The sequence below is a fragment of the Tremella mesenterica genome (assembly GCF_000271645.1).
Source record: "Tremella mesenterica DSM 1558 unplaced genomic scaffold TREMEscaffold_5, whole genome shotgun sequence".
Lineage (NCBI taxonomy): Eukaryota > Fungi > Basidiomycota > Tremellomycetes > Tremellales > Tremellaceae > Tremella > Tremella mesenterica.
In genome coordinates this window covers 757,725-782,961 of record NW_006711229.1, presented here as the reverse complement: position 1 = coordinate 782,961, position 25,237 = coordinate 757,725, and the positions used below count along the sequence as shown (strand labels likewise).

The 25,237-nt window shown below is 49.4% G+C and overlaps 11 protein-coding genes across 11 annotated transcripts; 5 read left to right on the top strand and 6 right to left on the bottom strand.

Annotated features, from left to right (window-relative positions):
- Nucleotides 1-209: 209 nt before the first annotated feature.
- TREMEDRAFT_44001 (uncharacterized protein) lies at nucleotides 210-2,604 on the bottom strand. Its single transcript, XM_007004462.1, has 14 exons — nucleotides 2,474-2,604; nucleotides 2,264-2,320; nucleotides 2,184-2,202; nucleotides 2,080-2,135; nucleotides 1,871-1,969; nucleotides 1,720-1,825; nucleotides 1,359-1,674; nucleotides 1,156-1,314; nucleotides 1,053-1,111; nucleotides 920-1,016; nucleotides 758-875; nucleotides 620-711; nucleotides 503-575; nucleotides 210-457 (listed from the first exon to the last, which is right to left on the bottom strand). Exons 2-14 carry the CDS (start codon nucleotides 2,279-2,281, stop codon nucleotides 329-331), a joined length of 1,341 nt encoding a protein of 446 aa, XP_007004524.1. The 5' UTR covers nucleotides 2,282-2,320; nucleotides 2,474-2,604; the 3' UTR covers nucleotides 210-328.
- A 199-nt stretch (nucleotides 2,605-2,803) lies between these two features.
- On the bottom strand, nucleotides 2,804-7,414 carry TREMEDRAFT_39050 (neutral trehalase). The gene is made up of 18 exons (XM_007004436.1): nucleotides 7,262-7,414; nucleotides 6,695-6,772; nucleotides 6,119-6,365; nucleotides 5,788-6,084; nucleotides 5,685-5,751; nucleotides 5,551-5,641; nucleotides 5,422-5,509; nucleotides 5,102-5,379; nucleotides 4,853-5,066; nucleotides 4,697-4,816; nucleotides 4,211-4,660; nucleotides 3,846-4,177; nucleotides 3,684-3,796; nucleotides 3,556-3,649; nucleotides 3,427-3,513; nucleotides 3,324-3,382; nucleotides 3,212-3,279; nucleotides 2,804-3,167 (listed from the first exon to the last, which is right to left on the bottom strand). The coding sequence occupies exons 3-18, from the start codon at nucleotides 6,146-6,148 to the stop codon at nucleotides 2,976-2,978; spliced, it is 2,580 nt and encodes an 859-aa protein (XP_007004498.1). The 5' UTR covers nucleotides 6,149-6,365; nucleotides 6,695-6,772; nucleotides 7,262-7,414; the 3' UTR covers nucleotides 2,804-2,975.
- A 289-nt stretch (nucleotides 7,415-7,703) lies between these two features.
- On the top strand, nucleotides 7,704-9,854 carry TREMEDRAFT_39047 (uncharacterized protein). The gene is made up of 15 exons (XM_007004435.1): nucleotides 7,704-7,854; nucleotides 7,902-7,957; nucleotides 8,007-8,315; nucleotides 8,355-8,419; nucleotides 8,486-8,509; nucleotides 8,555-8,571; nucleotides 8,624-8,746; nucleotides 8,797-8,817; nucleotides 8,863-9,044; nucleotides 9,093-9,188; nucleotides 9,237-9,284; nucleotides 9,332-9,427; nucleotides 9,469-9,588; nucleotides 9,640-9,650; nucleotides 9,700-9,854. The coding sequence occupies exons 1-15, from the start codon at nucleotides 7,832-7,834 to the stop codon at nucleotides 9,778-9,780; spliced, it is 1,272 nt and encodes a 423-aa protein (XP_007004497.1). The 5' UTR covers nucleotides 7,704-7,831; the 3' UTR covers nucleotides 9,781-9,854.
- Nucleotides 9,853-12,036, bottom strand: TREMEDRAFT_62314 (uncharacterized protein; the record flags this gene model as incomplete). Its single annotated transcript, XM_007004604.1, has 4 exons — nucleotides 9,853-10,417; nucleotides 10,463-10,674; nucleotides 10,730-10,826; nucleotides 10,874-12,036. 4 exons carry the CDS (start codon nucleotides 12,034-12,036, stop codon nucleotides 9,853-9,855), a joined length of 2,037 nt encoding a protein of 678 aa, XP_007004666.1.
- A 744-nt stretch (nucleotides 12,037-12,780) lies between these two features.
- Nucleotides 12,781-13,837, top strand: TREMEDRAFT_39044 (uncharacterized protein). The gene is made up of 5 exons (XM_007004434.1): nucleotides 12,781-12,946; nucleotides 13,006-13,110; nucleotides 13,172-13,242; nucleotides 13,304-13,414; nucleotides 13,533-13,837. The coding sequence occupies exons 1-5, from the start codon at nucleotides 12,866-12,868 to the stop codon at nucleotides 13,714-13,716; spliced, it is 552 nt and encodes a 183-aa protein (XP_007004496.1). The 5' UTR covers nucleotides 12,781-12,865; the 3' UTR covers nucleotides 13,717-13,837.
- Nucleotides 13,838-13,984: 147 nt separating this feature from the next.
- TREMEDRAFT_62312 (uncharacterized protein) lies at nucleotides 13,985-14,595 on the top strand (the record flags this gene model as incomplete). The annotated part of the gene is made up of 2 exons (XM_007004603.1): nucleotides 13,985-14,154; nucleotides 14,229-14,595. The coding sequence occupies 2 exons, from the start codon at nucleotides 13,985-13,987 to the stop codon at nucleotides 14,593-14,595; spliced, it is 537 nt and encodes a 178-aa protein (XP_007004665.1).
- Nucleotides 14,596-14,601: 6 nt separating this feature from the next.
- On the bottom strand, nucleotides 14,602-17,648 carry TREMEDRAFT_71629 (uncharacterized protein; the record flags this gene model as incomplete). The annotated part of the gene is made up of 5 exons (XM_007004771.1): nucleotides 14,602-14,735; nucleotides 14,780-15,022; nucleotides 15,072-17,310; nucleotides 17,362-17,442; nucleotides 17,500-17,648. 5 exons carry the CDS (start codon nucleotides 17,646-17,648, stop codon nucleotides 14,709-14,711), a joined length of 2,739 nt encoding a protein of 912 aa, XP_007004833.1. The 3' UTR covers nucleotides 14,602-14,708.
- A 402-nt stretch (nucleotides 17,649-18,050) lies between these two features.
- TREMEDRAFT_39039 (uncharacterized protein) lies at nucleotides 18,051-18,996 on the bottom strand (the record flags this gene model as incomplete). Its single annotated transcript, XM_007004433.1, has 4 exons — nucleotides 18,051-18,154; nucleotides 18,202-18,349; nucleotides 18,609-18,758; nucleotides 18,884-18,996. 4 exons carry the CDS (start codon nucleotides 18,994-18,996, stop codon nucleotides 18,143-18,145), a joined length of 423 nt encoding a protein of 140 aa, XP_007004495.1. The 3' UTR covers nucleotides 18,051-18,142.
- Nucleotides 18,997-19,211: 215 nt separating this feature from the next.
- Nucleotides 19,212-20,666, top strand: TREMEDRAFT_71627 (uncharacterized protein). The gene is made up of 6 exons (XM_007004770.1): nucleotides 19,212-19,246; nucleotides 19,290-19,569; nucleotides 19,614-19,708; nucleotides 19,759-19,857; nucleotides 19,907-20,015; nucleotides 20,063-20,666. Exons 2-6 carry the CDS (start codon nucleotides 19,443-19,445, stop codon nucleotides 20,632-20,634), a joined length of 1,002 nt encoding a protein of 333 aa, XP_007004832.1. The 5' UTR covers nucleotides 19,212-19,246; nucleotides 19,290-19,442; the 3' UTR covers nucleotides 20,635-20,666.
- TREMEDRAFT_43986 (uncharacterized protein) lies at nucleotides 20,633-22,910 on the bottom strand. Its single transcript, XM_007004461.1, has 9 exons — nucleotides 22,780-22,910; nucleotides 22,304-22,734; nucleotides 22,241-22,254; nucleotides 22,090-22,197; nucleotides 21,933-22,044; nucleotides 21,489-21,885; nucleotides 21,299-21,441; nucleotides 21,147-21,246; nucleotides 20,633-21,099 (listed from the first exon to the last, which is right to left on the bottom strand). The coding sequence occupies exons 2-9, from the start codon at nucleotides 22,633-22,635 to the stop codon at nucleotides 20,662-20,664; spliced, it is 1,644 nt and encodes a 547-aa protein (XP_007004523.1). The 5' UTR covers nucleotides 22,636-22,734; nucleotides 22,780-22,910; the 3' UTR covers nucleotides 20,633-20,661.
- A 373-nt stretch (nucleotides 22,911-23,283) lies between these two features.
- Nucleotides 23,284-25,175, top strand: TREMEDRAFT_62308 (uncharacterized protein; the record flags this gene model as incomplete). Its single annotated transcript, XM_007004602.1, has 10 exons — nucleotides 23,284-23,816; nucleotides 23,860-23,871; nucleotides 23,986-24,103; nucleotides 24,148-24,171; nucleotides 24,257-24,342; nucleotides 24,388-24,445; nucleotides 24,486-24,768; nucleotides 24,829-24,970; nucleotides 25,014-25,061; nucleotides 25,106-25,175. 10 exons carry the CDS (start codon nucleotides 23,284-23,286, stop codon nucleotides 25,173-25,175), a joined length of 1,374 nt encoding a protein of 457 aa, XP_007004664.1.
- Between the last annotated feature and the right edge of the window lie 62 nt (nucleotides 25,176-25,237).

The window sequence follows — 25,237 nt, the reverse complement described above, 5'->3', positions numbered from 1 at the left end:
AGCTTGACTCCGCTAGCTGGCATTATTGCTACCTTACTCTTCCCTACCTAAGCTGCCTCTTGCTTCTCACCTTCTCAGTCGCCATTACCAGTACTACTGTAACTCACCCATCTTTGGTCGACTTGATGCAGCATGCAGCTGCTCATACTCATAACAAACCTGTACAACTCATCCAAAGCAAGCATAGGATCCGCGCTACCTGGAACCGGTCAAAACGGCGTATCTAACTTCATCATTGACACGGGAATTCAAATTATGAAGAATCTCAGACGGCAAAAGCTAAACGTGAAGAAGACGCATAAAAAGCCACCCATTCCCCCTTCTTGGCTCAGTATTCCCCATCCTCCTCGTCGGGATCCACAGAGTCCATTCCAACCTCCTCGTAATCCTTTTCCAGAGCAGCCAGATCCTCTCTCGCTTCCGAAAACTCTCCCTCTTCCATACCTTCACCCACATACTGTCTCATTAGCTGCCACATTCAGACATGCAAGATGGAACATACCCAATGAACAAAGGCCCGCTTCGAATACAAGAGATCGAATTTGTTATCGAGTCGTGCCCAGGCAGTTGCGATCCTGCATGATCAGCTCGCTACTCGATTCACATACCCTTGACTCACGCGGTGGTGTTCGAGAGCATACAAAGAGATCGTGACACCTTGGCGAGGTCACCTCCCGGCACGAGGGCGGGTGGCTCATTGCAGATACCCAGCTGCCAGCGTCAGTCGAGCGACGATCTAGCGCATGGGGGAACTGACCTTGAATCCGGTAGGACACCAATCAACAAATTGAATTGTACGCTTGGTTTTGACGTTGGCAACGGCGGCGTTTGTGTCTTTGGGAGCAATGTCGCCTCTGTACAACAGACAACAAGCCCTGCAAGTCAGACAAATGTGGTCAATTCGCAGACCAGGACGCACATGTATTTTCCCTGTCGAGGATCACACTTGACCAACTGGTTGTTGGACTCGAAGCAAGAAAGCGTCATCTCTGAGACAGTGTTTGACTCATGGAAGGCTGGGGTCAGCAGACTGCCTAATTCCACCTACTCACCTTTTTCAGCCGAGATGATTGGAGCGTAAGTTGCCAATGGGAAGTGGATCCTTGGGAATCTTTGACTGTCAACAATGTCCGCGCTGTCTCTCCAATGACTCACGGAACCAAGTTGGTTTGGAACTCGTTCAAATCGACATTCAGAGATCCGTCGAAACGAAGAGAGGCTGTGATCGAGGATACGACTTGGGCGATCAGGCGATTGAGGTTTGTGAACGACGGTGACGAGATGTTGAGGTTTCGGCGGCAGATGTCATAGATACTAAAGAGTCAGCACTCTGCTCAACAGACGGGGAGACAACGTACGCCTCGTTGTCGACCATGAACGAACAGTCCGAGTGCTCGAGAGTGGTGTGGGTTGTAAGTACCGAGTTGTAAGGCTCCACTACCGAAGTTGACAGCTTGGGGGCTGGGTAGACCGAAAATTCGAGCTTGGACTTTTTACCGTAGTCAGTTGATAGACGTTCCATGAGAAGCGCGCCGAATCCAGAACCGGTACCACCACCGAAGGAGTGGAACACGAAGAATCCTTGGAGTCCAGAACAGTTGTCGGCCAAACGTCGGACCTGTTCGAGTACCGTGTCCACCAATTCTTTGCCGATAGTGTAATGGCCTCGCGCGTCTGACGGTTAACCACATCGAAAACCTCTGAAACCAGGGAACCTACAATTATTGGCGGCATCTTCTTTGCCAGTGATCATGGTCTCGGGGTGGAAAAGACTACGGTAAGTACCGGTCCTGACTTCATCGATGACATTGGGTTCCAAGTCGACCTGGTTTATGAGTGCCTACATCGGATAGAACGAACGGGAACTCACATAAAGGGAACGAGGAACGTGTTTACCTGCGCCTGTCTCAGAGAAGAAAGTCGCAAAACCGTCATCGCTGGTGGACCCTTCCGTCAATCGACCATCAGGCTATACGTGGAAAGTAGAATGGGGTGGCCAAAGATGTTGTTTCGAAAGGAGGGAAATCAGCGTCAGCTCGACCATTCATAAAAGGTCTATGCGCAAAGGGTTTCACTCACGCTGAGACCATGTTCAATGGTGTACAGCTCCCAGCAAGCGTTTCCAATCTGAACACCTGTCTTTTTAGCATGATGTTATGTAAACAACGCATGATCCGACTAACCAGCTTGACCGACGTGGATCTGATAAGGTATCAGCGCTCGGACTTTACTGATCAGGAGGTGGGGAGCAAGGAAGGCTCACTGAGATGACTTCACGCATGATAGTCTGCTATGATAATCTATTGTCCAATTCTATACGCTGAATAGGAAAGAGAAACAGTCAGAAGGGGAAAGAAGTCGAGTTGACGGGGAGTAGAGGGTGGAATGTTGATGGAATGTGTGACGAGAGGGGAAAAGTGAAATGATCAAAACGCATCAGCCTGACACAAGTCTGAGCCGCGAAGAAACTCACTCCCGGAGACGTGAGTTGTGGCAGTTTCACTCCTTTCTAGGAGAATGAGTGTTGGTGCAGAGACCGGTAGATGAACAAGAGAGAGTGAGTGAAGGAAGAGAGAGATGTAGTGAGTGTTGGTGGTGTGAGAGATGTGTGTTGTGCAGGGATCTCTTGGCCACGCGCGACGAAAGACCCAAGCGCGTCTAACGGCTAACGCCGAATGTGGCTCCGGCATTCGTCTCAGTGTGGCACTTTTATGTCTCATCAACTGCAGCAACTCGAGAATGTACTAACCACAGTATCTGCGCTGACTGGGAATGCAGCGGGCGGGTGTGGGATCGCTAAAGGCATGAAAACTTGGATACATCGTCGAGTATAATTCTCTTCAATTGAGAATGATCATGATAATGTGCGGGAATGTACACGGAAAGTGGAAAATGGTTGTACCAATGTATTGAATAGTCCATTGTGATGATGAGCATGCAGGAGGAAGCAACCCCTCAAAGTAGGACGGTGACCGCTAAGGCTGAGTTGCCAGAACCTTGAGTTGCGCCATCGTCTGCTCCAACGTTGGCAGCTCAGCGTGAGAAGACAGCTTCGGCATCCCACCCTGGCCAGATGCAGCGGCGTCAGCTTCACGAGCCTCACGCTCGGCACGTCGTCGTCGGGCTGAAGGGAAATCTGGAGGGGCCAGGTGGAAGAATTCCCAAGGCTTCTCATCAGCAGGGCTGCGATCTACGGAGGGATTGAACTTACAGCGACGCAGCTGGCAACGGCACGTCTCATACCAGTCGTGAGACACTGCAGGCCCACCTGAAAGGCCGCTGCGATGCGTCAGCTAGTACTTATTGACCGACGGGGTGCTCACCGTTCATCCATCCAAAACCTTCCCGTGGAACATAACGGAAGTCGACACCTTGATTACCGCTGCCGGTCAATACGAGAGTGCACAACTTCCAGAGCCCACTCACTATTCGGCATCCACCATATGGGTGAGCTCCACCGCATCGAACTTCTCGGGCACAATGCCATTGAAATCGACAAAAGAAAGCGTCATCCTTGTGGTCAGTGACGACAGACCCGAAGATAGATATACTCACATATATATCCATCGGTATGCTAGGCGAGCGGCATCGTCCACAAAGCCATAGCGCTCCAGTCCGACCCAAGCCATGATCTGATGAGGTGGCCAGGCTGAGATCAGCTCATCCCACTTGCTGTAACGTACCATAGGGGTAATCCCATTGTCGATTAGGACGATCGAGTGAGATGACACCGCGAGACTCTTCCGTACCGGAGACCAGACCGCCGGCGACTTCCAGCTTGGGCAATGCGAAACGACTGCAGGTCAGTCTCGCGTAGACATGTCCGCCAAGCAACCGACACTCACACGAGCTTCAGCGCCTGCTCTTCCGACGCACAGCCGGCCCACAGAGGCCATAAGGTAGTGGCTGATTCGTACTTGGTCTGCCGGCCCGTCTTCGTGTCGTAATCGAAATACATCCCGAGCCCATCGTTCCAGCATAAGTCGTCCATGAGGGCCTTTCGTTTGTTGGCACGTTCGTACCATATCGCACTCGTCATTGGCATTCTCGTCGATTTTTCTCTGGGTTTCGTGAACGCGTCCGGAGTTATGGGCCAAGGCGATAAGTCAAACTCTTCTTCGAGTTCTAGACTGTCATCGAAGACATAGTGGATAGCCTGCGCGATATCTGACTCGTACTGATGTTAGCCGGCTCCAGCTCCTGAACTCACTTTGTACAAAAGAGAGTTGAGATCTACAGTGGCCAGGTCGGCGCATTTACGTTCAAGTCGGTAGCTGGTGTCATGACCAGACTCTCGGACGCCGCGATCATGTAAGAAATACTCATCCAGCTCAGGGTCTTCGAGCGTGCCATCATTATAGGCGTCGATGAATTCGTTGACGGATATGCCTCGCTTGGCAGCAAATGGTTGGAGCACGTGGGTGAAGTGGGAGGCTTCTGTCTCGGGAGGTATGCCCAGGCCATTTGGTCTGTATCGGGAGAGCCCGGTCTTGATGTCCAGTGATGGTTCGGACATCCAATAGAGGTGATATTCCTTAATGGCGGCCTGGATGGCCCGCTTGAGCCACTCCTTGTTCGTTTCCAACTGACTACGATCACATTGGTTGAAGATTTGCAGGGCAAGATCAGTGAGGAAAGGCGGTTGAGAACGACACAGGTACTGATGGTCAGTGGCTTCGAGACGAGCTAGACTCACGTATGATCGATTACCGTTCAAGACCTTGTTATAATGTTTGATCTCGAATATGCAGTGCTCAACAATACTTCGTGCAAGGTCCAATCTGCCATCGACGAGTAAACCGAGAGCCATGAAATACTGCTGTCAGCTATAATCTGATGAACTCTGACTCACAGAATCCCAACCATATTTCTCATTGAATCGTGCTCCCGGAACGACAAATGGCAATGCTTCTAAAGTGACTTTTTGAGTGACAGGGTCCACGTGCCGAGCCATCGCCAAGGCCAAAATTCCTGGATGTTCGTTGAGGCTTTGTACGAAGCGAGAGTCGTCACACTGCTTGGGTAACATGGTCACTCCCAGCCTCAAATTGGGCTTCTCGACAGCGCTGTCGATCAGCTGGGGTCAAATCGCAAAACTCACATCTGCTGGTAGTGATCGAACATCTCGTGCTCTCCGTGAGGGATATATATACGAGCGCCAGTATCCCGTTGACGGTTTTTGGGATCTGCACAGGCAATTTCAAGTCCTTCAGCATCGATCCGACGAGTCAAGGCGTTCCAAAATGAATTTTTGATCATTCGAGACAATCGGTCAACTGGATTCTCCGACAGCCGTGCCTCATCCAGTACAATGCGCTTGCGGCCAAAATCTCGAGCGAGAGCAAGTTCTTGCAGCAGATTAGACAGCATATACGTGCCCTGCAATCAGACATGATCATCCCAAAAAAGCAAGGGACGTACTCGAATGTCGTGAGACTTGTGAGCGTTGGAACTGGCAGTGCCCAAAGCCAGCAGTTTGGGACCAGAATCGGTAACTGATATTTGAAAGCTTTTGTCAGCAGCCATCAGGCAGACACGATGCAGACTTACTTGCCATCGGTGTCTTCCTGCTCGAGAATAAGTCTCATAGTGTCCTCGACGTCGATCAAGAAACGCCTAGGTGCCGTTTTGGTGACTTCGTCTACCGATAAGTCTTCCGTCCAGTCTCATCTTCAAACACTCACCATGGGATAGACGTCGAACTCTGGAGGCACCGTCCATGACAGGAGGTCGCTGTTTCCCGAAAGCGGCCTGCATTCAGCTTTTCCTCCGAGATTGAAGACTTACGCTGCTGAAAGTTCGGGCACGAGTGGAGACCTCGGCGCCGCCGTAATACTCAGCAGGCTCGGAATGAACCCCAGGTAGCTTGGTCTCTTTCAAACCTAATTGACCACGAGGGGCATTGGTTACAGCGGCTGCCAGAGCTTTGCCAGCGGTATCGTCTGCTTGGCCACCGTTCAACCCGGCAGCGAGATGCTTGATGGGGTCATGCTCGTATTCTTTCGTAGGCGTGGTCTGAGCAGAGGTAGTGGTAGATACTGGCACGTCTGGTTCGATGAAGAGTAGATTGCGAGGTTGCGGGAGCTGTTGTCAGTCATGCTCACCGCTGGAGACTCACTTTTGCCCGGGTCACGGGAGCTTCTGGCATGATGTCGGCAATGGTCTGAGATCGATGGGGTAAGTCCGGTCGAGGTGGTGATGGTTTATCTCCTTCAGTGGGTTCGTTCGGCGTCAATCCAAAGCCCAGTGTCCAATGGCGCTGGAGTTGAGAGCGAGTTCGTGGTCGACGGAGGCCTTCCTCGAGCGGATGAGGAGTAACAGGCAAAGCTGGTCGATGCCTACGAGGAGGGAGTCCCTTAGCAAACCTAGAGAGAGTGTCAGCATCAGCGACCATAGGGATATCAGGTTGGCTACGAGCGGATTTAGTCATTCTGAAGAAGTTTGAGAGGAAAAAGGCATTCTGGCACGCCCAGTTTATATGGGCTTCGGACAGACCCCAATGATCTGACGAGCTGAAAGGATGATCGCGTCATAGACGATGACGATTTGACTGAGCGGGGTCACATTGGACGTGGGGTGGGCGAGAGGAATGTATCGTTGGCAAAGGAGCGACATGGCGTTTGACGAGTGAGACAGCGGAGATGAGAAGAAGACACGCCTTCGGCGCACTAAGCGATTGAGGTTTCGAACTCACGCAGTAGAGACAACGATGACGACCGAGGATTGAGGATCCGTCCGATGACTTGAAGAGTTTTTCTAAAGGGGGCCAGCTCTACTGTATCAGCTACTTGTAATCGATGGGACAATGCTGGGTCAGACGAGCTAAATAGGCCACCGAAACGTTTGTATCGCGACGATAAAAGCTTAGCCCGGGCGGATCAGACAGGATATTAACATTATTCATCAAATGTAGATGAAACGAATGTGAGGAGAATGAATACTTGAAAGGTCTGACGAGGGGTGAAAACAGTTGGTCTGCTGACCACTCCGTAGTGACGTCTTGAACAGCTACTGTCCTTTGTCCTTTACGATCTACGAATATGGTCTAATTCAGGAGCCGACAGCAAAATGGCTGACTGAGAGTGATGATCCGGCCGGTTATACAGAGATCAGAGATCTCGGAGAAACGTTTCAACACGGGGAGAGGAAGACGGAAATCGAAATTAAGAGGTCAGCAAACGGAGTTGCAGATGGAATGAGCTGAGCTGCAGTGGTCATGATGAGCTGAGAAGGGGGAGGACCGTCACAAAGGGAGACCCACATTGATGATGCGTATGAATGGGGTTATGAGGTAATGCGAGGTAGTAGATGACGACTCGATAACTCAGCGGGTAGCTTATGAAGAGTAAGAGGGAGTAGAGAGATATACTCGTAGGTGGTGTTAAAGTGGGAGATGATGTTGAAATGGGTGGTCGCGTGGGGAGGGGTTCACAAGTCAAACCCCCTTTACGCCCCGTCGTCGTCGGCCTATAATTATGTAGTACTTAGAGTACTCGTACTGTCGTTTCCAATTTGGAGGTCCTCTATAAAAGACCGAGATTTGGAGTAGCTATCCAGGAGAGTATGTTAGGGTGGTACTTGTGGTGTAGTTAGGAGAGAGATGGAGTCATGTGATCGCTTGTAAGGAATTGCACCCATGCACCCAAGCTTGCCCAATTGCCAGGGACCAGACTTGGACTCGAGGTAAGTAATCCACCCCATAACCTTAAGGTAATACCAAAGTTTTCACTCTTCATCAATGATCTTCACTCCATCATCACTCTACTCATAGAGTCCACTGTACAATAGCACTAGTTGATAGTCATCACATTCTGTCTCGCGATCAATCACGATGGCTTCGGACAATGCTTTATGGTACGCTGTCGATCTCTATTTCCCTTCCTATCGCTGATCGTGTTTAGGGAGATTATTCGTCCTGCTCTAGTTCGTCTTGGATTGTATACTGTCTCTGATCCCAGTGAGTGATAACCTTTTTTTTCCCGTAATGATTTACCCTCTAATCCCAGCATTTGGCCGTTACAATTTACCTATTCATCCTCCGCATAAAAAGCTCGTAGACGATCCCAATGTTGCACACACTTGGCGTCGTGTTTTCTTACCCCCTGAGAGCTCGTTTGAATCTTTACAAGAGGCCTACGATACAACAGAGATCCTGTATGCCGAAGACGTAACTTTGCAACCTCAAGAAATTGAATCTGGATTACAACGAGGAGGAAGATGGATCTGCTATAGCATTTGGGAAATGGTGAATGCTCCATCCGGCGGGTGGGAAGGAGGAGGCAAGGGCAAGGGGAAAGATCTCGTCTTGGTACATGGTGAGAAATCTCATGATTCGTGCAGCTATTGATATTCAGGTTTATCTGACTACGGTCTGAGATATGCTCCTCACATTCCTCATTTTCTAAAGGCTGGCTTCAGAGTGAGTCCTTTCAAAATATCATTATCCTTATCGAGTTGCTGAAGATCATAATGCTGATTATCACAGGTAATTGTACCTGATTTACCCTCTGTAAGCTGAAACTTTTATAAAAAAGAAGACTACTTATCTTTATAGTATGGTCGCTCGACTGGGTGGGTTAATGACAATTCAGTTTGTTAGATGGAATGTTAAATGTCACAACAGCGTTCACTCATTCCTTCCTTCCCTGCTTTTGCTGAGTGCGGCCCTTCACGTCGTTCTCACGGACACTGTAATGCGTGATTTGGACGGAGGGAGAAAGCAAAGCAAAGTTTTCCTCAGTGGAGCGTGAGTTGCGTCAGGTCAGGTCAGCTATACTGTCATGCTCATCAAAACAGATCTATGGGTGGTTGGGCAGTGTGAGCTTTCCTCCATTCCCCTTTGTCCCTTCTTCTTATGAATAGCTTGTATTACCTACTCAAATACCCGCCTACACCTTCTGCTACCGCCGTCGCAGCAGCGGCAAACGAACATGACGTTCCTCCTCCCGATGGCAAAGGATATCGCAAGCTGGAGAAACACAAGGGAGACGAGAAACACCGCATACAGATCGCTGGTGCCTTCGTCTTATGTCCCATGGTGGAAGGTCAGTCACTTTTCCTCAAATAGTAATAAGGCTGAATCATGATTGCAGTGTCGAAAAACTCTAGACCTTCCATCCTTGTGGAAGGCTTCGCCAGAGTTCTCAAGTTCTTTGCGCCTACACTTCCATTAGCAAAAGCAGTGAGAGGTGAGATCTTCCATATCATCTTCTCTTCAAAGTCTTCGCTGACGTCAGGTAACGTTTCCGACGATCCAAGGGTCGAAGAAGATTTCTACGCCGACGGTGTGTAGTGATAAGATGAGCGATGTCAGACCACTGACGAAATTCAGTCCTGTGCTATCATCGATGGCTACGAGTCGGGACGGGATTGGCTCTGCTCGAAGGTATGATCGAGCTTGAAAAGCGTGCGGGCGAGATTGACGTTCGTGAGTATTGAAACCCACCTGTGAATGAAGCTGACCTGGAGCAATTCGTTTGGTTCATGGTACTTCGGATCGAGTGACGTCCCATTTAGGTACGCTGAAGTTGTTTGACAGGTTGCCCAACGCGGATAAGGAATGTCAATTATATGAAGGTTATGAACATGGTATGTCGTTTGTATTGCACCTTACTTGAAATCATAGCTGACAAGCAACAGTCATGATAAAGGTTTGGCCCTCTCACAATCCCCTCGTAATCCTCACTAACGTATAACCAGGAAGGTATAGATGCGGCAGACGATGAAAAGCGACAAAGAGTCCTCGCCGATTGGCGTAGTTGGCTCCTTCAGAGGTGTTGAAACCCGACGAGTGATCCAAAATCCAAAAGGATATGACGCTAGGGATACAGTTCTATGCATAATTTTCATTCGTCACCGTCGAGTGATCACCCATGCCCAGACAGTGGCTTCTCCGTCTGATCGTAACGGTTCAGAAATCACCATGTCAGATTTACCGAAATGCCATCGCTTTCCTTCGAGAATGGAGAGTTCAATCTTGACCTTTCTCGCGAAGGATATTTCCCCTTTCGAACCCTTTACTAATCCCGTTCCCTTGTACTCGAGAGCACTCCTCACCCAGATCATGACAGCATCTGCCAAAGCTGTGGAAGTCTGTTGCCAAGACTTTTCAAAGACGGGTTTTGTAGTCGTCGAATCAAGCGCAGGTGTTGCGGTGAGGATGAATTGCAAAGGAAGGATGGTCACTGGCTGAATCATCTCCGCTAGAAGTAGAGATGAAAACGAATTTCTAAGAGAGGAAGGGACGGCGGAAGAAAGAGTGTAGGACATTTCAACAATTTCGAGCTTGCCACCTGGCTTCAACACTCTTGTGGCTTCCTCTAATAAGTCGGCCCATTTGTCTTCCGGCACTCCTAATCCGATAAAACGGATATGGACCATGTCAAATACCCCTGTGTCGTATGGCAAACACTGAAGGCTGGATATGTCAGCATGCACTTTACTGCCTCTCTTGATAACTCACAAGTTCGCTCTGTCCCAGGTTATACGTTTCTCAATGCTTGACCACATTCCCTCTCCCTCAACTATCCCTGAGGTCGTGCTTCGAGCCGATCGCTCCGCTTGCGCCAATAATGATAGATCGATTTGACACGGTACCATATCGAGACCGACAAAGGTAGTATTTGACCATATGAGAGCCTGTGAGATAGGCCAAAGCCCAATACCCGTTCCAATCTGAGAAGATCAGCTCGGATGGACGAAGAACAAAGGATAGATATCCAAGACTCACATCGAGGACGGCTCCAGGTTCTTTACCTTCGGCAAATTCTGCAAAAGTGTGTCTACCTCCTGCTTCATCGTACATAGTCTCGTGTAGTCTGCTTTCACTGCGTAATTGAGCTTTTCTTCCACGCATATGTTGAGACATTCTCACAGATCGAGCACCTCAGTTTCCCAACCTACTTTGTAAGGTCCACCAATCGGTAAGCCGTTGACGTCTAGCCATTCACGTTTGGACCCGAGAGCACCTCTAGGACGTGGTAAATCCACCCACCGTGCCGATCGATCCTTGGATATCACTTGCTTCGAAGTTGTTCGTGACCCTGTTGAGACTTGCGAAGGGGTCTGAGATACCGAAGGAAGCTCCCACGATGCGAAAGGTCGGTTTAAAGCAAAAGGTAAGATTTCCGCAGTGTTGGGAGGAAGAAAGACTCTGCTTTGTGTGAGACCGGCACGAGCGAGGTCTTTATTCATTCCAAGTACGCGGTTTCGAGAGCCAGATGACTTTGTGCTTGTGACAGAAGGTGAATCCAATCGATCGAATTGAGAAGATGTGGGAGTAAAGAGATGTGAGGAATCTAGCAATGAGTCTGTATTGAGAGATGCCGGAGGGACCACATCAAGTTCTCTGATAGCTCGAGAAGAGTTGACAGAGATTTGTGAGATAGAAGAACCTTCTGAGAAGACTTCACTTGTCACATCAACTGATAAAGTCGGGGCAGTGGACATGGATATGGATCTTGCGGTCGGTCCGGTTCGTATCGAAGCTTTTCTTTGCATTCCGCCTGCCCTTGTATCCTTTACATTGGCTCTATCTCTCACGCTGTTACCGAAAGAAGCAATCTTTTGTCGAGTGTCACGAAATGGTGAAGGACGAAATGACATTCCATTCATATCTCGTATAGGATGTGGATGAGTGACCGGTATCGGTGACATGTATGTGGAAATATTCGTAGGTAGAGGAATGGAAGGATCATCGTCCCATCCTTGAGGAATTCCGCGTATCGCAGGATCTACAACGTCAAGTGACAAGTCGACAGATTTTCTCGTAGGTAATTGAGAAGAAGTAGGTGATGGACGTGACGATGACATGGTTTGACGGATTGCAAAAGTAGCGGAGAAATCAAGAGGAGTGACCGGTCTCGGCTCTTTGCGCTTGACGGTGGGTATGAGAGAGCCAGAGTCTAAACGCTTGCGAGAAGCAAGTCTGGAATGTGAGGCAAGTCTGGAATTTGAAGAAAGTGTAGAGAAGGGAAGTGTGATGTTGCTGACATTGGAGGGCGTGTGCGGACGAGGGAAAGGGAGTTCGAGACCCATATTGGTACCGGAGGACCAAGGGACCTAGACTAGTAGTGGTATCTGGCGAGTTACTTGATTGAATCAGTAAAGGGTGGTATCAGACTGGGAGTGGGATGGATAGCCTGTGAGAGTCAAGATGTGACTTATCAGCGATATGAGTATTCTAGAATAGTAAAATGGCCAAGCTTAATCGATCATATCCGGGATGAGAGGGATGATTCGAGGTCCGAGCTGGTAGGTGAGTGATGAATTACCCCGAATCTCAAAACCACGAGGCAGAAACAAAAAGAAGATGATTCCGAGTATCTTTTGAGAATTGTCACATTGTGATTGAGAGATGTTGAAAAGATCCCCTGATGATTTGGTGAACGATAACGGGTGCGCGAGTGCGTTGAGAGGAGAGCGATTCATGAGGAGAAAAGAATAATACTGAGCAGACAAACAGGCCTGGCGGTTTTGGTATTTGAGGCTGTGGCTGTGCATCGCATGCATCGTGCGGTAATATGTGGCGGCGTGGCGGCATGGCGCGTCCAAACTGGCCGTGACGCGTCGGACGCGCGAGGGGAGCTAACACATAACACATCCCTTGGCCTTTATCCCTTGGATCCTTGGAAAGGCCTCTGTCAACCTGCCTGTCAAGTTTATCTACCTGTGAGTTGTCTTGAGACAGGCAGAACTCCGCAGTCACGTTCAACCCGTCCTCCTGAGACAACTAAAAGTATTCCAAGGACTGCGTATCCACTAACTTACTAAACTTGAATTCTGACGTTCAACTTTGTATCGCTACTTTATCACTTATTTCTATCGTTACAGGCTGTACACACCTCTTCTCAGCTCGATAATAAAAATGTTCACAAACAACAAGCTTGTCCTAGCCACGACGTTGGCGTTGGCTTCCTTTGTCACAGGGTTACAGATTGATTCTCCCGTGAGTACTCTAAACGCTTTTCCTTTCTCAGTCGAACGTTATCAAACTGATATGACCAGGCATCTTTGGTAGAATGTCAACCCGTGTCAATCACCTTTTCAGGTGGCGCTTCCGCTCCATACTATATCGCTATTCTTCCCGGTGGGAATCCATCAGCCGCTGCGGTGAGTCTTGAAAAAAAAAAAAGTCAAACCATCTCGAGTCGTGTGCTGATTTCAATTCTAGCTTGAGAATTTACCACAAGCTCAATCATCTCCTGTAACGTGGACTGTTGATCTCGCTGCTAACACCAACATGTACGTTTCTTTACTTTTAGGTCATATTGCTCATTAGAACGTATTTGCTGATAGAGCTTAGTACACTCAAAATCACTGATGGTGCCGGTACCATCGCATACTCGAGCCCTGTGGTCGTTCAATCAGGTGCCAGTACCAGTTGTATGAACAGTAATGGTGGTGGAAGCGCATCGTTAGTATCAATTCTTTGCTTATCTCAATCCATAGATACTCTTTCCCCCCTTACATCGTACTGTATCTCAAATATTCTAGTCATGTCCCGGAGTATATGTTCGAAACTGATAATGCAGTGCATCGGCTTCAGGTTCGGCTTCAGGAACTAGCAATGCTTCAGCATCCGGCACCGCCTCCGCTTCCGCTTCTGGTTCCAGCGCAAGCGCTTCGAAAGCTGCCAATGCTGGATATATCACTCAAGCCAACGGTGCTATGGTCATCTTTGGAGGTGTTGCCGCAGCCTTAGGTATCATGGCCTGAGCGATGAAATATAATTAGGACCTACTGGGTTGAACCCATGTTCTAAGTCTAAATGGATAATCTTCTTGCATACAGTATCTTCTTTATTTTAGTCTTGAGTTATGATATTTTATATTTTTACTTGATACAAGTATACGTCAACAAGTCGATCAGTCGTCATCATACCCATGTCATCGTATCGTGCATCCGATGGTCATTTCCGTCGTAATCTCACGTCGATCATCAACTCTTGTCTGACAACGGGAGACAACGACAACAACTAATCATCATGACTTCCAGCAACCAAAACATGAAAAGTTATCGTGCACTCAAGACGGAGCAAGGTGTTTTCACAACTCCTCCATATTCCACCAAAATCAAACCTTTATGGCGATTCGTCAATGCCGATGTAGCGGCCACTAGCGCCGCTGCCATATGGGAAAAGTTTGAGATGTACAGGTGCGTCATCTTACCTATTCACTTACCATACCCTCACAGGATTGGTTGTCTCGTTTGTTGCTGACAACAGTCAGGAATGCCAACGACTTCATCGGCATGGACATCTGTCGCAAGTTTTTACAAATGGGAAGAACACGTTCTCTTCGATATGCCTTACGAAGAGGTGGCAAAAAGTACGGAACATCTTCATCCACAGGGGCGGCTACTGGTGAGAGTGAGACCACTGGTGGAAGAGTCGGGAAACAACCAACTCGGAAAGAAATACCACGCACTGGTAAAATCTACGATGAGGAGAAGTCCAAAGGCGCGAGTATCTTCGAAAATTACGTCAAGCGATGTTGGGAGGATGAGACATATGTGAGCGCTTTTGAGGAGTGGAAAGCCAAGCATAATACTCAACAACCTAAAGCTAAAAGTGTAGGATCCAAAGAAGGAGGATGAGGGGTAAAGAGTATTTTTTTTTTTTTTTAAATGCATTTGGCAACCATTATACACATATCGCCATTTCTTTCCAGATGCTAATTTGCTAATTTGAGATATCTTAACCTGCCACATCATGATGCTTCCCCATGCACACGTACCTGCTCTGTTAGCAGAGTCTTTCAAAATTGGCACCCAAACTCACTCTATACAAACAAGTAAAGTCCGCACCCCAATTACTCTCAATCTTGAAGATGACGATACCAGTGTCGATCCCGAGCTCTACGATGTCTGGTGATACAGGAACCGTCTGTATCGGAGATGGGGAATTGGGATCGTATGTGAATTCGGTGAGAAGCAAATTATCAACGGATGGGGATTCAGTTCCTCTTGATTCGTGATACGCCATCAATTTCGCTTTATTTTGCTCCCCTTCGACGACAGCCCACTATTTGACATGAGCAATAATAAACTTTTATCTTACAAGATTGACTCACCACTTGCACCAGCTTAGGAGCTGTTGAAATATCAAGCGCTAGTTCACTAGCCGCATGTTCCACTGTGATATCCGTGATGATCACACGACGTGTCAACAATACTCCCAACTGACCCTGACTGCCCTTGAAAGGCCAACATTCTCCAACGGCATTATCAGGATGGATTGCTGTGGCCGGCGATCTTCCTTCGACATCTTTGCGTCCGAAGAGGATCCTCCCGAAGGTTGATGGTGAATGCAGGACGAGAGTGTCGGACGTGATAGATGGGACGATTCGGCCACCAGCAGTGAAAAGAGCATAGTCGGGTTTCGCAATGACGTCTTTGGAGTACTTTAGAAGAGCAGCATCGATAAGTTGTTGAAGAATGCTTGTAAGATCGTCGCCTTTGGCAGACTTCACGGTCACAGTTGACTTTGCCCTAGTATCCGTCTTTGCATTTCGGGGTAAGGCTTCGATTTGATGTCTGAGATCCGCCATTTCGCTATCGAGAACCTTTAAGAAATCCGATCGAGACAAAATGACACCAGAGGCAGCTTTCTTTTCGAAAAGTCGTTCTGCCCAGCTGTCGAGCTCTGCTTGATCACTCGCTGCACGAGGAGATTCTTTCAAGACGTTCTTCACGACACCCTCCACATCGCTTTTTCCAATCAACACCTTTTTCATTTCGGTCCAGAAGATGGGATCGATGTCTACACTCCCTCTCGAGTTCATCTTGACGGGCATGGTCTTTGGCAGAATGCGTTCTATGACGTTAAGCAGACGGCCATCATCTAGTGCCTCTTTGAGGCCGATCTCCACGTTATCGACTCGAGCTCTCAACAAGTGTACTTCACGATCAAGGGAGTCGAGTGATTTCAAAGAGTTTTGCGCTTTCGAGAGCCCTTCCTCGCTTGCAATCATTCGCTTGCCCAATCCAGCGACCTCAGCTTTGAGCTGGTTATATCCCTGTTGAAGTTCCTGAACCTCTTTCTGATTTCCCTGTCCAACTCCTGCAACTTGCTGTACTTCGCGTGCAGTCCAGCTTTTCAACTCAATGACCCTCTCGTCCAACTTGCTAACATGGCGCTGACCTTCCTCATGTCTACCGATCATATCGTGAGAAGTAGTGGACAGAGTTGATAGAGCATGCTCGAGAGAAGTCAGTCGATGTATGAGCTCATCAATGGAAGTCGGAGGAGTATCAGGAGCCGTGAAATTCGCCTTCGAATGCCAAGGATGGTTTAAGATTCTCAAAGCTATGCTGAGAGCGAAGATGGCTCCTACCCATTTCCACCAATCCCTCCACACTTGACTTAAAATACTTCTACTTGATCCTGCGACGAATCTATAGGGTTTCACGGTTGAATTTTTCAAGAATGATGATCCTGCTTCGACGAGGAAGCGCAGCATGAGAGCGACGCCATGTAGTACATTTGTGATGATGGTGCGTATGGATGACGGTTGTCTTCGACGTGGGTGGAAAGATGGGCCGGGTGAGAGCCGGTCGATGCGAGGAGACAAGGCTCGTAATAGCTGGGCGGGGGTTGGTGATCGTTGATGATTGTTGGTCGGAGGAACCTCAATCATTGGAGTATGACGGTGATCAGATCGGTCATCGGGATCATCTACTCCCTCCTCTTCATCCTCATCCTCTTCGCTGTATACTCCACCACCGCTCTTTCTGCTTTTCCTTCGTACACGAGGTTGGAACCCGAGACCCATTCCCAAATACCCTTCACCTTTCTCCTTCCTTTTCCCTCGTGTCTCTGCGCGTCCGTCCAAGGCACCTGCTTTCACCAGTCCCTCTCCTTCACCTCCGGAGTACTCCGATTCGTATTCGGATCCATCATCATCAGGCCGATAGGGCATGTCCTCCGCCAGTCTCCCACGCCTTTTGGAATCTGAATGTCTGGGTCCTTTGGATGGACTTGTTTTCGCTGCCTGAGCCGCCTTGACATATTCCTCTTCCTGACGATAGTCATAGCTAGTTTCGCCAGAATGGTTTCCAGTTGCGAGGGAAGAAAAACTGTTATATTCGCCAGAAAGCTCACTGTCGCCGTTGTCGGTTGGGCGTAGAAAGAATCTGACGGGAGAAAGAGCTCGGGCGGCCGACGCGATCTGTTCCGCAGGTGATTTGGCTCTTTGGGCTCGTTGCGGGGCGGGCTTTGAAGGAGGTTTGGCACGAGAGGTCGGTCCTCGCTCTGAGGTCGGTGTGGGTATTGATTGACCTGTTTGTGCGGCATGAAAAGCCGCAGCTACACTATGTAGTTCAGTACTTTGGAAACCTTGATTGGAAGCAGGATGAACTTACTTGACGCTGGTGTCCTTCAGAGTCAGAAAGCTACTGGCTGCCGCTACCTTTGAAGACCGTGAGTTGGGTACTTTGAAGGATCTGGAATGACATCAGCATCTCGGTCAACATTCAGCTGGAATTAAGTGGAAGACTGACGTGCTTAGCAGACTTTCGTTTTCCCAATCCTCCTCATGTACACCCCTCTTACTGGTAACGCTTTTAGTACTTCTAGCTGGTGATGGAGCCACTGTACGACCAGATAATGGCCGCACGGGAGACGCCTGTTGCCCTTTGCGGGGTGGCATTGTCCTCGGTCGGGGAGACTGTTGCGATCAAATTTGAAGTTCAAGTCAACGCGGTGGTGGACACCCGACGGAGGCCCAAAATGTCGAAGGGCCGTGGATTATGAATCAAGTGCGTAGTAAGAGAGCGACGTACAAGTGAACGTGCAAGTTTGAATGATGATGGGAAGAGAGAGGGAGATCATTGGCTAAGAAGTTACTAGTACTAGTAGTAGTGGCTAGTGGCTCGTCATAGAAGCATCAGCACAGTGTGGTGAACCGTCGCGTGTCTGTGTTTCAGGTGTTTTCTCCTTTTCTTCCCCCTTCAGGCACGGTCATCTCAACCGCCCATTGTCCATTGCCAACTGGCCAGACTGGCAAGCTTACAGTACAAGCATCATGAAACACGCAGCATGCAAACAGAGACCAGATTCAGCATCATGATATACATCCAGCCACGAACGCCGTATAGAGCCACATCTCCCTCTGATACCAGCGATACAGCCAGGCCATTCCCTTTATCGGTAGGACTGCACTCGTCAGCGAGAGCGCAGTGAGGCATGACTCTCCAGCTTACCTTTTGTCTCCTTGCACGAGCTCCACGACCGCCAAACTTCTTGGGCTCCATCCGCCTCGGGTCGGCAACGAGCAAGCTTCGGTCATACGCGATCAAGGTCTTCTTAAGCTCGAGGGCAGAGGCCGCATCTTCGTTCTTGGCATAGAATCTGATTTGGTCAGCAACAAGTCATGCCGTAGTCACATCGTTTGACATAAGGAGATTCGCGGAGCTACGATACAGAGATTTACGACGCAGAGTTGAGAGGAGCTCTTTGCGAACCGAGACTATATTATATGTGTGGACGAGGTCGTCCCTGAAGATTCCGATGATTGGCGAAGAGATGTTCTCAGGGACAGAGGCTCGGACGTGTGAAGAATCAGATTCTGGACATAGCGGCTGATAGATAGATGAAGGCAGGAACTCACGCAACGACGCCTTTGGCTATGGCCTGACGAATGGCGTAGATTTGAGAAACATGACCACCACCTTTCACACGGAGACGGATGTCGATATTGGCGAACTTTTCAACACCGACGACAAGTATGGGTTCGTATACTTTGTATCGGAGGAGAGCGCTGCGATGGATCAGCACATTGGTCCGTGTGATGCTGTCAGACAGATAAGCAGGAGGGATGTGGACCGGCTTGAATTATGGTGGACTAGCTTGAATTGAGGGAGGAAGAGAGGTATGACGACTCACGGCTCGACCAAAGATATGGGTGATCCGTTCAATCTGACCAGCCCACGACCGGGAGTGACGTGAGCCACAGCGGTTGCCGTCTTCTTCTTTCCAAATGTCTGAACGGTCGCCATGATTCGTTTGGACAAGATGTTAGTGGGCAACTGGAGACAGATACTGAAGGCTTGTCGGCGATATCTCATCCCGATTGGCGCATGCGTGTGGCTCTCGGTAGAATTAAATCCGAAGACAAAAACCGCTTATACCCGAAGTGATCGGTCACTATGTCTTTACCCTCGGAACCTCCCTCAGTTTGTCGCATCTTTTCAATTTCAACCATACACCATGAGTCGGGCTCTCGCCGCTTGGGCAGCAACATTGCAGGTGGGTGGAGATCTCTACGCAACTGACAGAATTGACGGGACAGACATCAACCCGGACCGCTTTGCTGTCATCCCGACCTCTACGACCCTTTCTCTTCGCCTCAGCTCCTGGGCCCAGTCGCTTAACTAAATCACGCCGATTTGCAACAGCAGTCGACTCGTTTACTCCATCCAAGTCTCTACCCCCATCCACCGAGATGATCTTGCCTTCTAGTGATGAGGCTGAGCTCGGTACCTCGTCGGATCCACTGCCCCCGAATTTGACTTTTCAGGCGTATGTCGGCAAGGGGAAGGGAGTCAGCAAACAGCCTCAGCGACCGGGATGTAAGCGGGAGGTTTATCCAACTGTCACAGGACTGATAAAGCAGTGGTAATTCACCAATCGCCTCCCGACCCACATACCCCATTCATTGTCCCATTATCCGATTTATCCTCTCTGCATCCAACTCAATCTGCGACTTCTGTGAGTTCAGTATAGCGTCAACCTCCTCTTGAATCACTGACTTGGATAAGGGTGAGACGATCAGCCTTCCACGCTCTGTGTTTGGGGTTCCTCTTCGTCGAGACATTCTTCACCGGTGTGTCGTGTGGTTTCTGTCCACACTCAGAAAAGTCAGTGTTCTTGACTTGCCCCCTTCAGGCAGCGCTGACAATCGTTCAGGGCAATCAATCCACAAAGACCCGGTCCACTGTCGCCTATTCAGGTCGAAAACTTCGACCGCAGAAGGGATCCGGCAGAGCTAGAGTGGGTGATGCGTCCAGTGGAACTCGTAAGTAGTTCAGTGTGGCGTATAGGTTTTGTCGTTGACCTTGATAGGACGAGGAGGTGCTCCTATCTTCGCCCTTCAGCCGCGTGATCATGCTCAGTTACTGAATCGTAAGATTCGGGTCCTTGGAATGCGTGTGGCACTGTCATCCAAGTTGAAAACTGGGCTGCTGCGAGTTGTGGGTGATTTGAATGAAGGAGGGTGGCTTGGAACGAGAGAAGCGGAGCTGGCGCTCTCTGATTCGGTCGAGTGGGTCCCGGTCGAACCTTCTCCGCCAACATCTACGGGCGACGTCTCGAAGTCGGAAGATGGCGCTGAGGAGATGGAGGAGGCACGGGTGACTGAACGATTCGGACCGCGCAAGGAACTCAGCATCCTTTTCGTTCACCACGGACAGACAAAGCAAGTGGCTACCTTCGAAAGGGCGGTCCGTAATCTGCCCGGCGTAGAGGTAATGTCTATCGACGACGTGCAGGTCTATCATATAATCAAATTCAAGTGGTTGATTATGGACAAAGCTGCAGTTGATGATGTGGTCTCTCGCTTGGGTGGAGAGACGGCCATCCAAGGCTTGGTAGGGGATGAGAGTGATGTCGAGGGATTGCAAACTGTCACACAGTGATATAATAGGAGCATGCATATGCAGTGATCATGACATGGCTTGATCCCTTTTCTGCTCCTCCGACTGAACACCTTCGTACTCGCCGTATACTTCGTCATCTTGCCCGTTGCCATCGCCCTTAGCTGAGGTCTTTTGCACAGATTCATCCACCTCTTCCCCTTCGTCGTCATATAGTAAACCCCTTCTCTCTCCGCCACTGCTGCCTCCGCCTATACCTTTTCGCTTGTCTTCCTCGTTGTCTGAAGTGTCACTGAGACTACCGACTTCCCACAGCACGTCCTCTTTGGGACGATCAGCATCTTCATCTGCCGTCTCGTCATCCCCGCCTTTGAATGGGTTGGTATCACCACTAACGTTTCGGGATCCGCGAGTTCGTGGGTTGAGTCGCATGGACGAGGTCGGTTCGGTTGTCACGGTATACGGATCGGTGGCGGTTTTGACGGATGACTTGAGCGAGAGAAGGACCTGAATAATCAGCGAAGGTTCCTTCAAAAAATTATCGCATAACTCACAACTCCTGATATGAGAATGGCGATGGAGATGAAAACAGCAATGAGGACCCAACGGGCGTATTGTCCACTCTCATTATAGAAGATGAGAGAGTTGACAAACCTGAAATCAGCCTTAGGTGTACGCTCTTAAGCCGTTGCCATTTTGGACCTACCCCAGAACCGTATATCCCGCGTAGAACAGAGGCACGACGACAACAGTATCGGCACACTGCAGAGCTCTGTTGAGACAAATAATCTGAGCCACTGCGGTCACTACTACCAGAGATAGTGAGGCCATCGATGAGACGTGGACCAGCTGCGCACAGTCAGTGTGTTGGTGGCCGGTATAGAACGATAACTCACAGGATGACCAGGGAGCCAATATATCTTGACCACTGCTTTGGTAAAAACGAGGCACAGCCCGGCCAGACTACCACCCGCGACTGCCCAACCAATCCCCTGAAGCCAAACGATACGAGCGTCACCTGTTCGAGAGAAGAACTTCTCCAGGCGCAAGACAGCAGAGTGCTCAAATTTCCTCCGAATGCTCAGGATACCACCGAATATGGCCAGCAGGCGAGGTGGAGAGGTAGGCCTCGAGGTGGGTAGCTCCAGCGTGGGCGAGGGTAAGGGTGAATACGAGGCTCTTGAGGCTAGAACAGCAGCGAAAAGTGATGAAACTAGATAGGTAGATATGGTGAAAAGTGAAACGAGGATAAAATAGGCTATCCAGGCCGGGCGTGCCCACAAGGAATTGAGACTGTGTGATCGTCAACATGGGGGACTGTAATATAATGCTCCACTCACCGAGAGATGCTCAGAGATTGTTGCAAACCGTGGTTGATGCTAGAGAATATGAGAATGAGGATGACTCCAAAGACGATTACTGCTGTTCCCCGGATATCTGTAGGTGTGACAGCTATAGAGTCAGTATCCCACCACATGGAAAAGCAGCAAAACTCACGAGTGCCGACCATCCAGTACGCAAAGATGAAATTGAATATAAGGGAAGATGATCCAAGTGGTGCGACCCAATCAGGTCGCAAGAATCGAAGAGCCAATGGTGATCCGACTGATCTGTGAGTATCCCCTCGCCGCCATAGAACACCACTTACAGACTTGTGAAGCACTGTGTCGTCAGTCAGGCAGATTATTCACTGAAACGCAAGAAAACTCACATATATGTACCCATCCCGACTAGCCATAACACTCTCATGTACTCCTTCTTCCTCTCCCGCTTGGGTACGGCTTGCTGACGGATATGATCCAATTTGGTAAGATTAAGCCCGAAGGCATTTAACATGGAGGCGACAAGGACAATCAGGAGCCCAAGGAATGTATTGAAGATGTAATTACCTTCCACTTCACCATCATCAAGGAATACAGGTTGACCGGTGGTTCCGTTCACGATCTCGGGGTAGGTGGTGTTGAAGAGTCCGGTGTCGAATGGGGAATCGGAGATTGCGGTTGGATCTCCAAACACCGCTGAAACGGTAGTGGAGAAATTCATGCTGAGCGATATGAGGATATAACAAATGATATATAGGAAGATCGAGGATAGAGCTTAGCTCTGCGGCCTGCGGAAGGCTGGTAGTCTATCTCGTGAAATCTAAAGTGTTCAACGGTGAATTCCTCTCAGCAGAAGAACACTCACGACGGGCTAAGATCTTTCATTCCTGTTGCATTCGTCGGGCGTTGACAGCGACGAAATGATATACTACGATGAGAGCCATGGCAGCTATGCCCAAACCGTTAGATATGTTCTCAAGGGTACCGTCGTTGATCATATCGTGGGCTCACTATGTATGTTAAGCATCAACTCGAGGAAGACATCAGGTCCCTGGCGACGTGGACACAGCATAACTTCAACTTGTTGATCTACTTTGTCAATGAGACACAATCCTCGCGGGCAAGTACCGAAGTGGTTACCGGGGTGGCCTCAAGATTTCATTTTCTTCTCTCGTAGAGAGATATCCACTGCATTTATGCGCGTCAGTTCGAATCTGGCCTTGCCCATTAATTTTGACCCCAACTTAAGCGAACTGGTCCGGTCACCTTGATTAGATGTTCCTCAAAGTACATTCCCTTAGTCACTTTTTGCTTCACTTTTTGCCTCACTTTTTGCCTTTTCTGCTTCTGTCAACCCGGCTCTGTCAAAATGCCTGATACGTCTGGCTCCAGTCAGCCTCCTCTTGCTGGTCCTGTGCCCACTAGGCGTTCGACTCGGAGAACACTCAAAGCCAATCCAGAGACCGATTCTGCCAATGTGACAGCTGTTCGACCAGCCGTGACGTCTCAGGCCAAACGCTCATCCAAGAAACGACCCAGTCGTGCCCAGGAAGACTTGATTTCAAACCGTGCTCTAGAGCGTGCCAATGCCCCGAAGCGACGCAAAGCCACCCATGCCCATACCCATGCCGGGTCGACACAGACAGATGCAACGATGGCGACCTCGACAACGACCCCGACTCCCGTTGCGCCCAAGCCCGCTCCACTCACGTCTCCTTCCCCTCAGCCGGCCGTGTCAACGGCACCGAGCTGTCCCGGTCCATCTCAAAATACCCCACCACTTACGACCGGGCTATTGTCGAAGAAGCACAAGTGTTGCTCCTCGTCCGTGCCGCAGCTCGCATCTGAGGACCACAAGCCGCCCGTCTCTGCCCCGCAGACCAAGGAGAAAAGAGCTGCCGTGTGAGTGAATGCCTATCGTGGTTGCTATGGCTGATGAGGGTAGGTTCAGAAAAAGGTCTGCTTCACTTTTTCGTGATGGAGTCATCGCTGATCTTACAAGTTGCTCTCAACAGACAAAGGACAGATGTGAGCTTACCGATTTGTAGATAAGCCCGGCTGATCGATGCAGACAAAAGAGTCATGTCCCAGCGCATGGTATGTTTCGTAAGATTGCAGTCGATGAAGTTGATCCCAAGTTCCTGGTGGATCGACAGAAGCTTGATGATCATAGCGAGGCCTTTAAAGTAGTGCGTTTCTCACCATCTGTTATCAATCCAATGCTCAAGTCTAGCTTGGTTCGACAGGAAATGTCTATGTGAGTGCACGTGTCGCTCAACCCATCACACTTGTCTGACATCTTGGTAGAATTGCACTGACATTTTATGCTGACACCATGACAGACTGTCATCATCGGTTTCCTTCAACAATGTGATTGTCCAGATTCCGCCAAGGGTAATACTCCGTGCAAGCACGTACTCTTTGTCTTGTGAGTGGTTCCTCGTTGAAGCTTTGGTCGAGCTTAACATGCCAGCTTGAAAGTCCTGAAGGTACCCGAGAATTCTTATCATTGGTATCAGAGGGGTCTTGTGGTGCGTCGCTTATCGACTTTCTGCCCAACTGACACGTTAGGCTTCTGAACTAGAAGTCATCTTCTCGGCCGCCCCTCCCACTCCTAATGGGTCTGTGATGGTCCCCGCTGCCGTCCGCAACAAGTATCTTGAAGCCACTGGTGATCATTCTCGGATGGAAGAAGGCTCTAGTAAGGTCGATAAAATAATCGAGACGGCGCCAGTCGTACGAAAGATCCAGTCTGTAGGGGAAGATTGTCCTGTTTGCTATGAAGAGATGACCGAAGAGGATGACAAGAGTGGGAAGCTGGTATATGACGAAGCTACTGCTGGGTGCGGCAAGGGTAAGTCTCGTTCCGGTTCAGCTTTTGTATGCTTGTTGACTTGTCTAGGACTGCATCAAGAATGCTTCAAAATGTGGGCGGCGACTGCAAAGGCAAAAGGGGACATTGTCACTTGTGTTTGGTGTCGTACACCATGGGTCGAACAATTCATTGCCGGGACCGGTGATAAGGGGAAAGGGGTAGCCCGATCAGTGCTTGGGTAGTAAGTGGTCTTGTCACCTCAAAGAGGTCATGCTCATCGCAAGTGTCAACATGGCCGATGTGGTGGGTATGAGTAGAGAACGTGATACAAGGTGAGTCCTTGTGACATTGTATGTTTGATGACTCATGACTGCAGTTCGTATTATCAAGGTCCTATCAGCGGGGAGAGGATGTCAGCGTGGGCTTATCGGTATGCTGATGATTGAGATAGGCCGGAATTGGATTGATTTCACATGATCATGATCTTGTAACTACATATCTTTGTTGA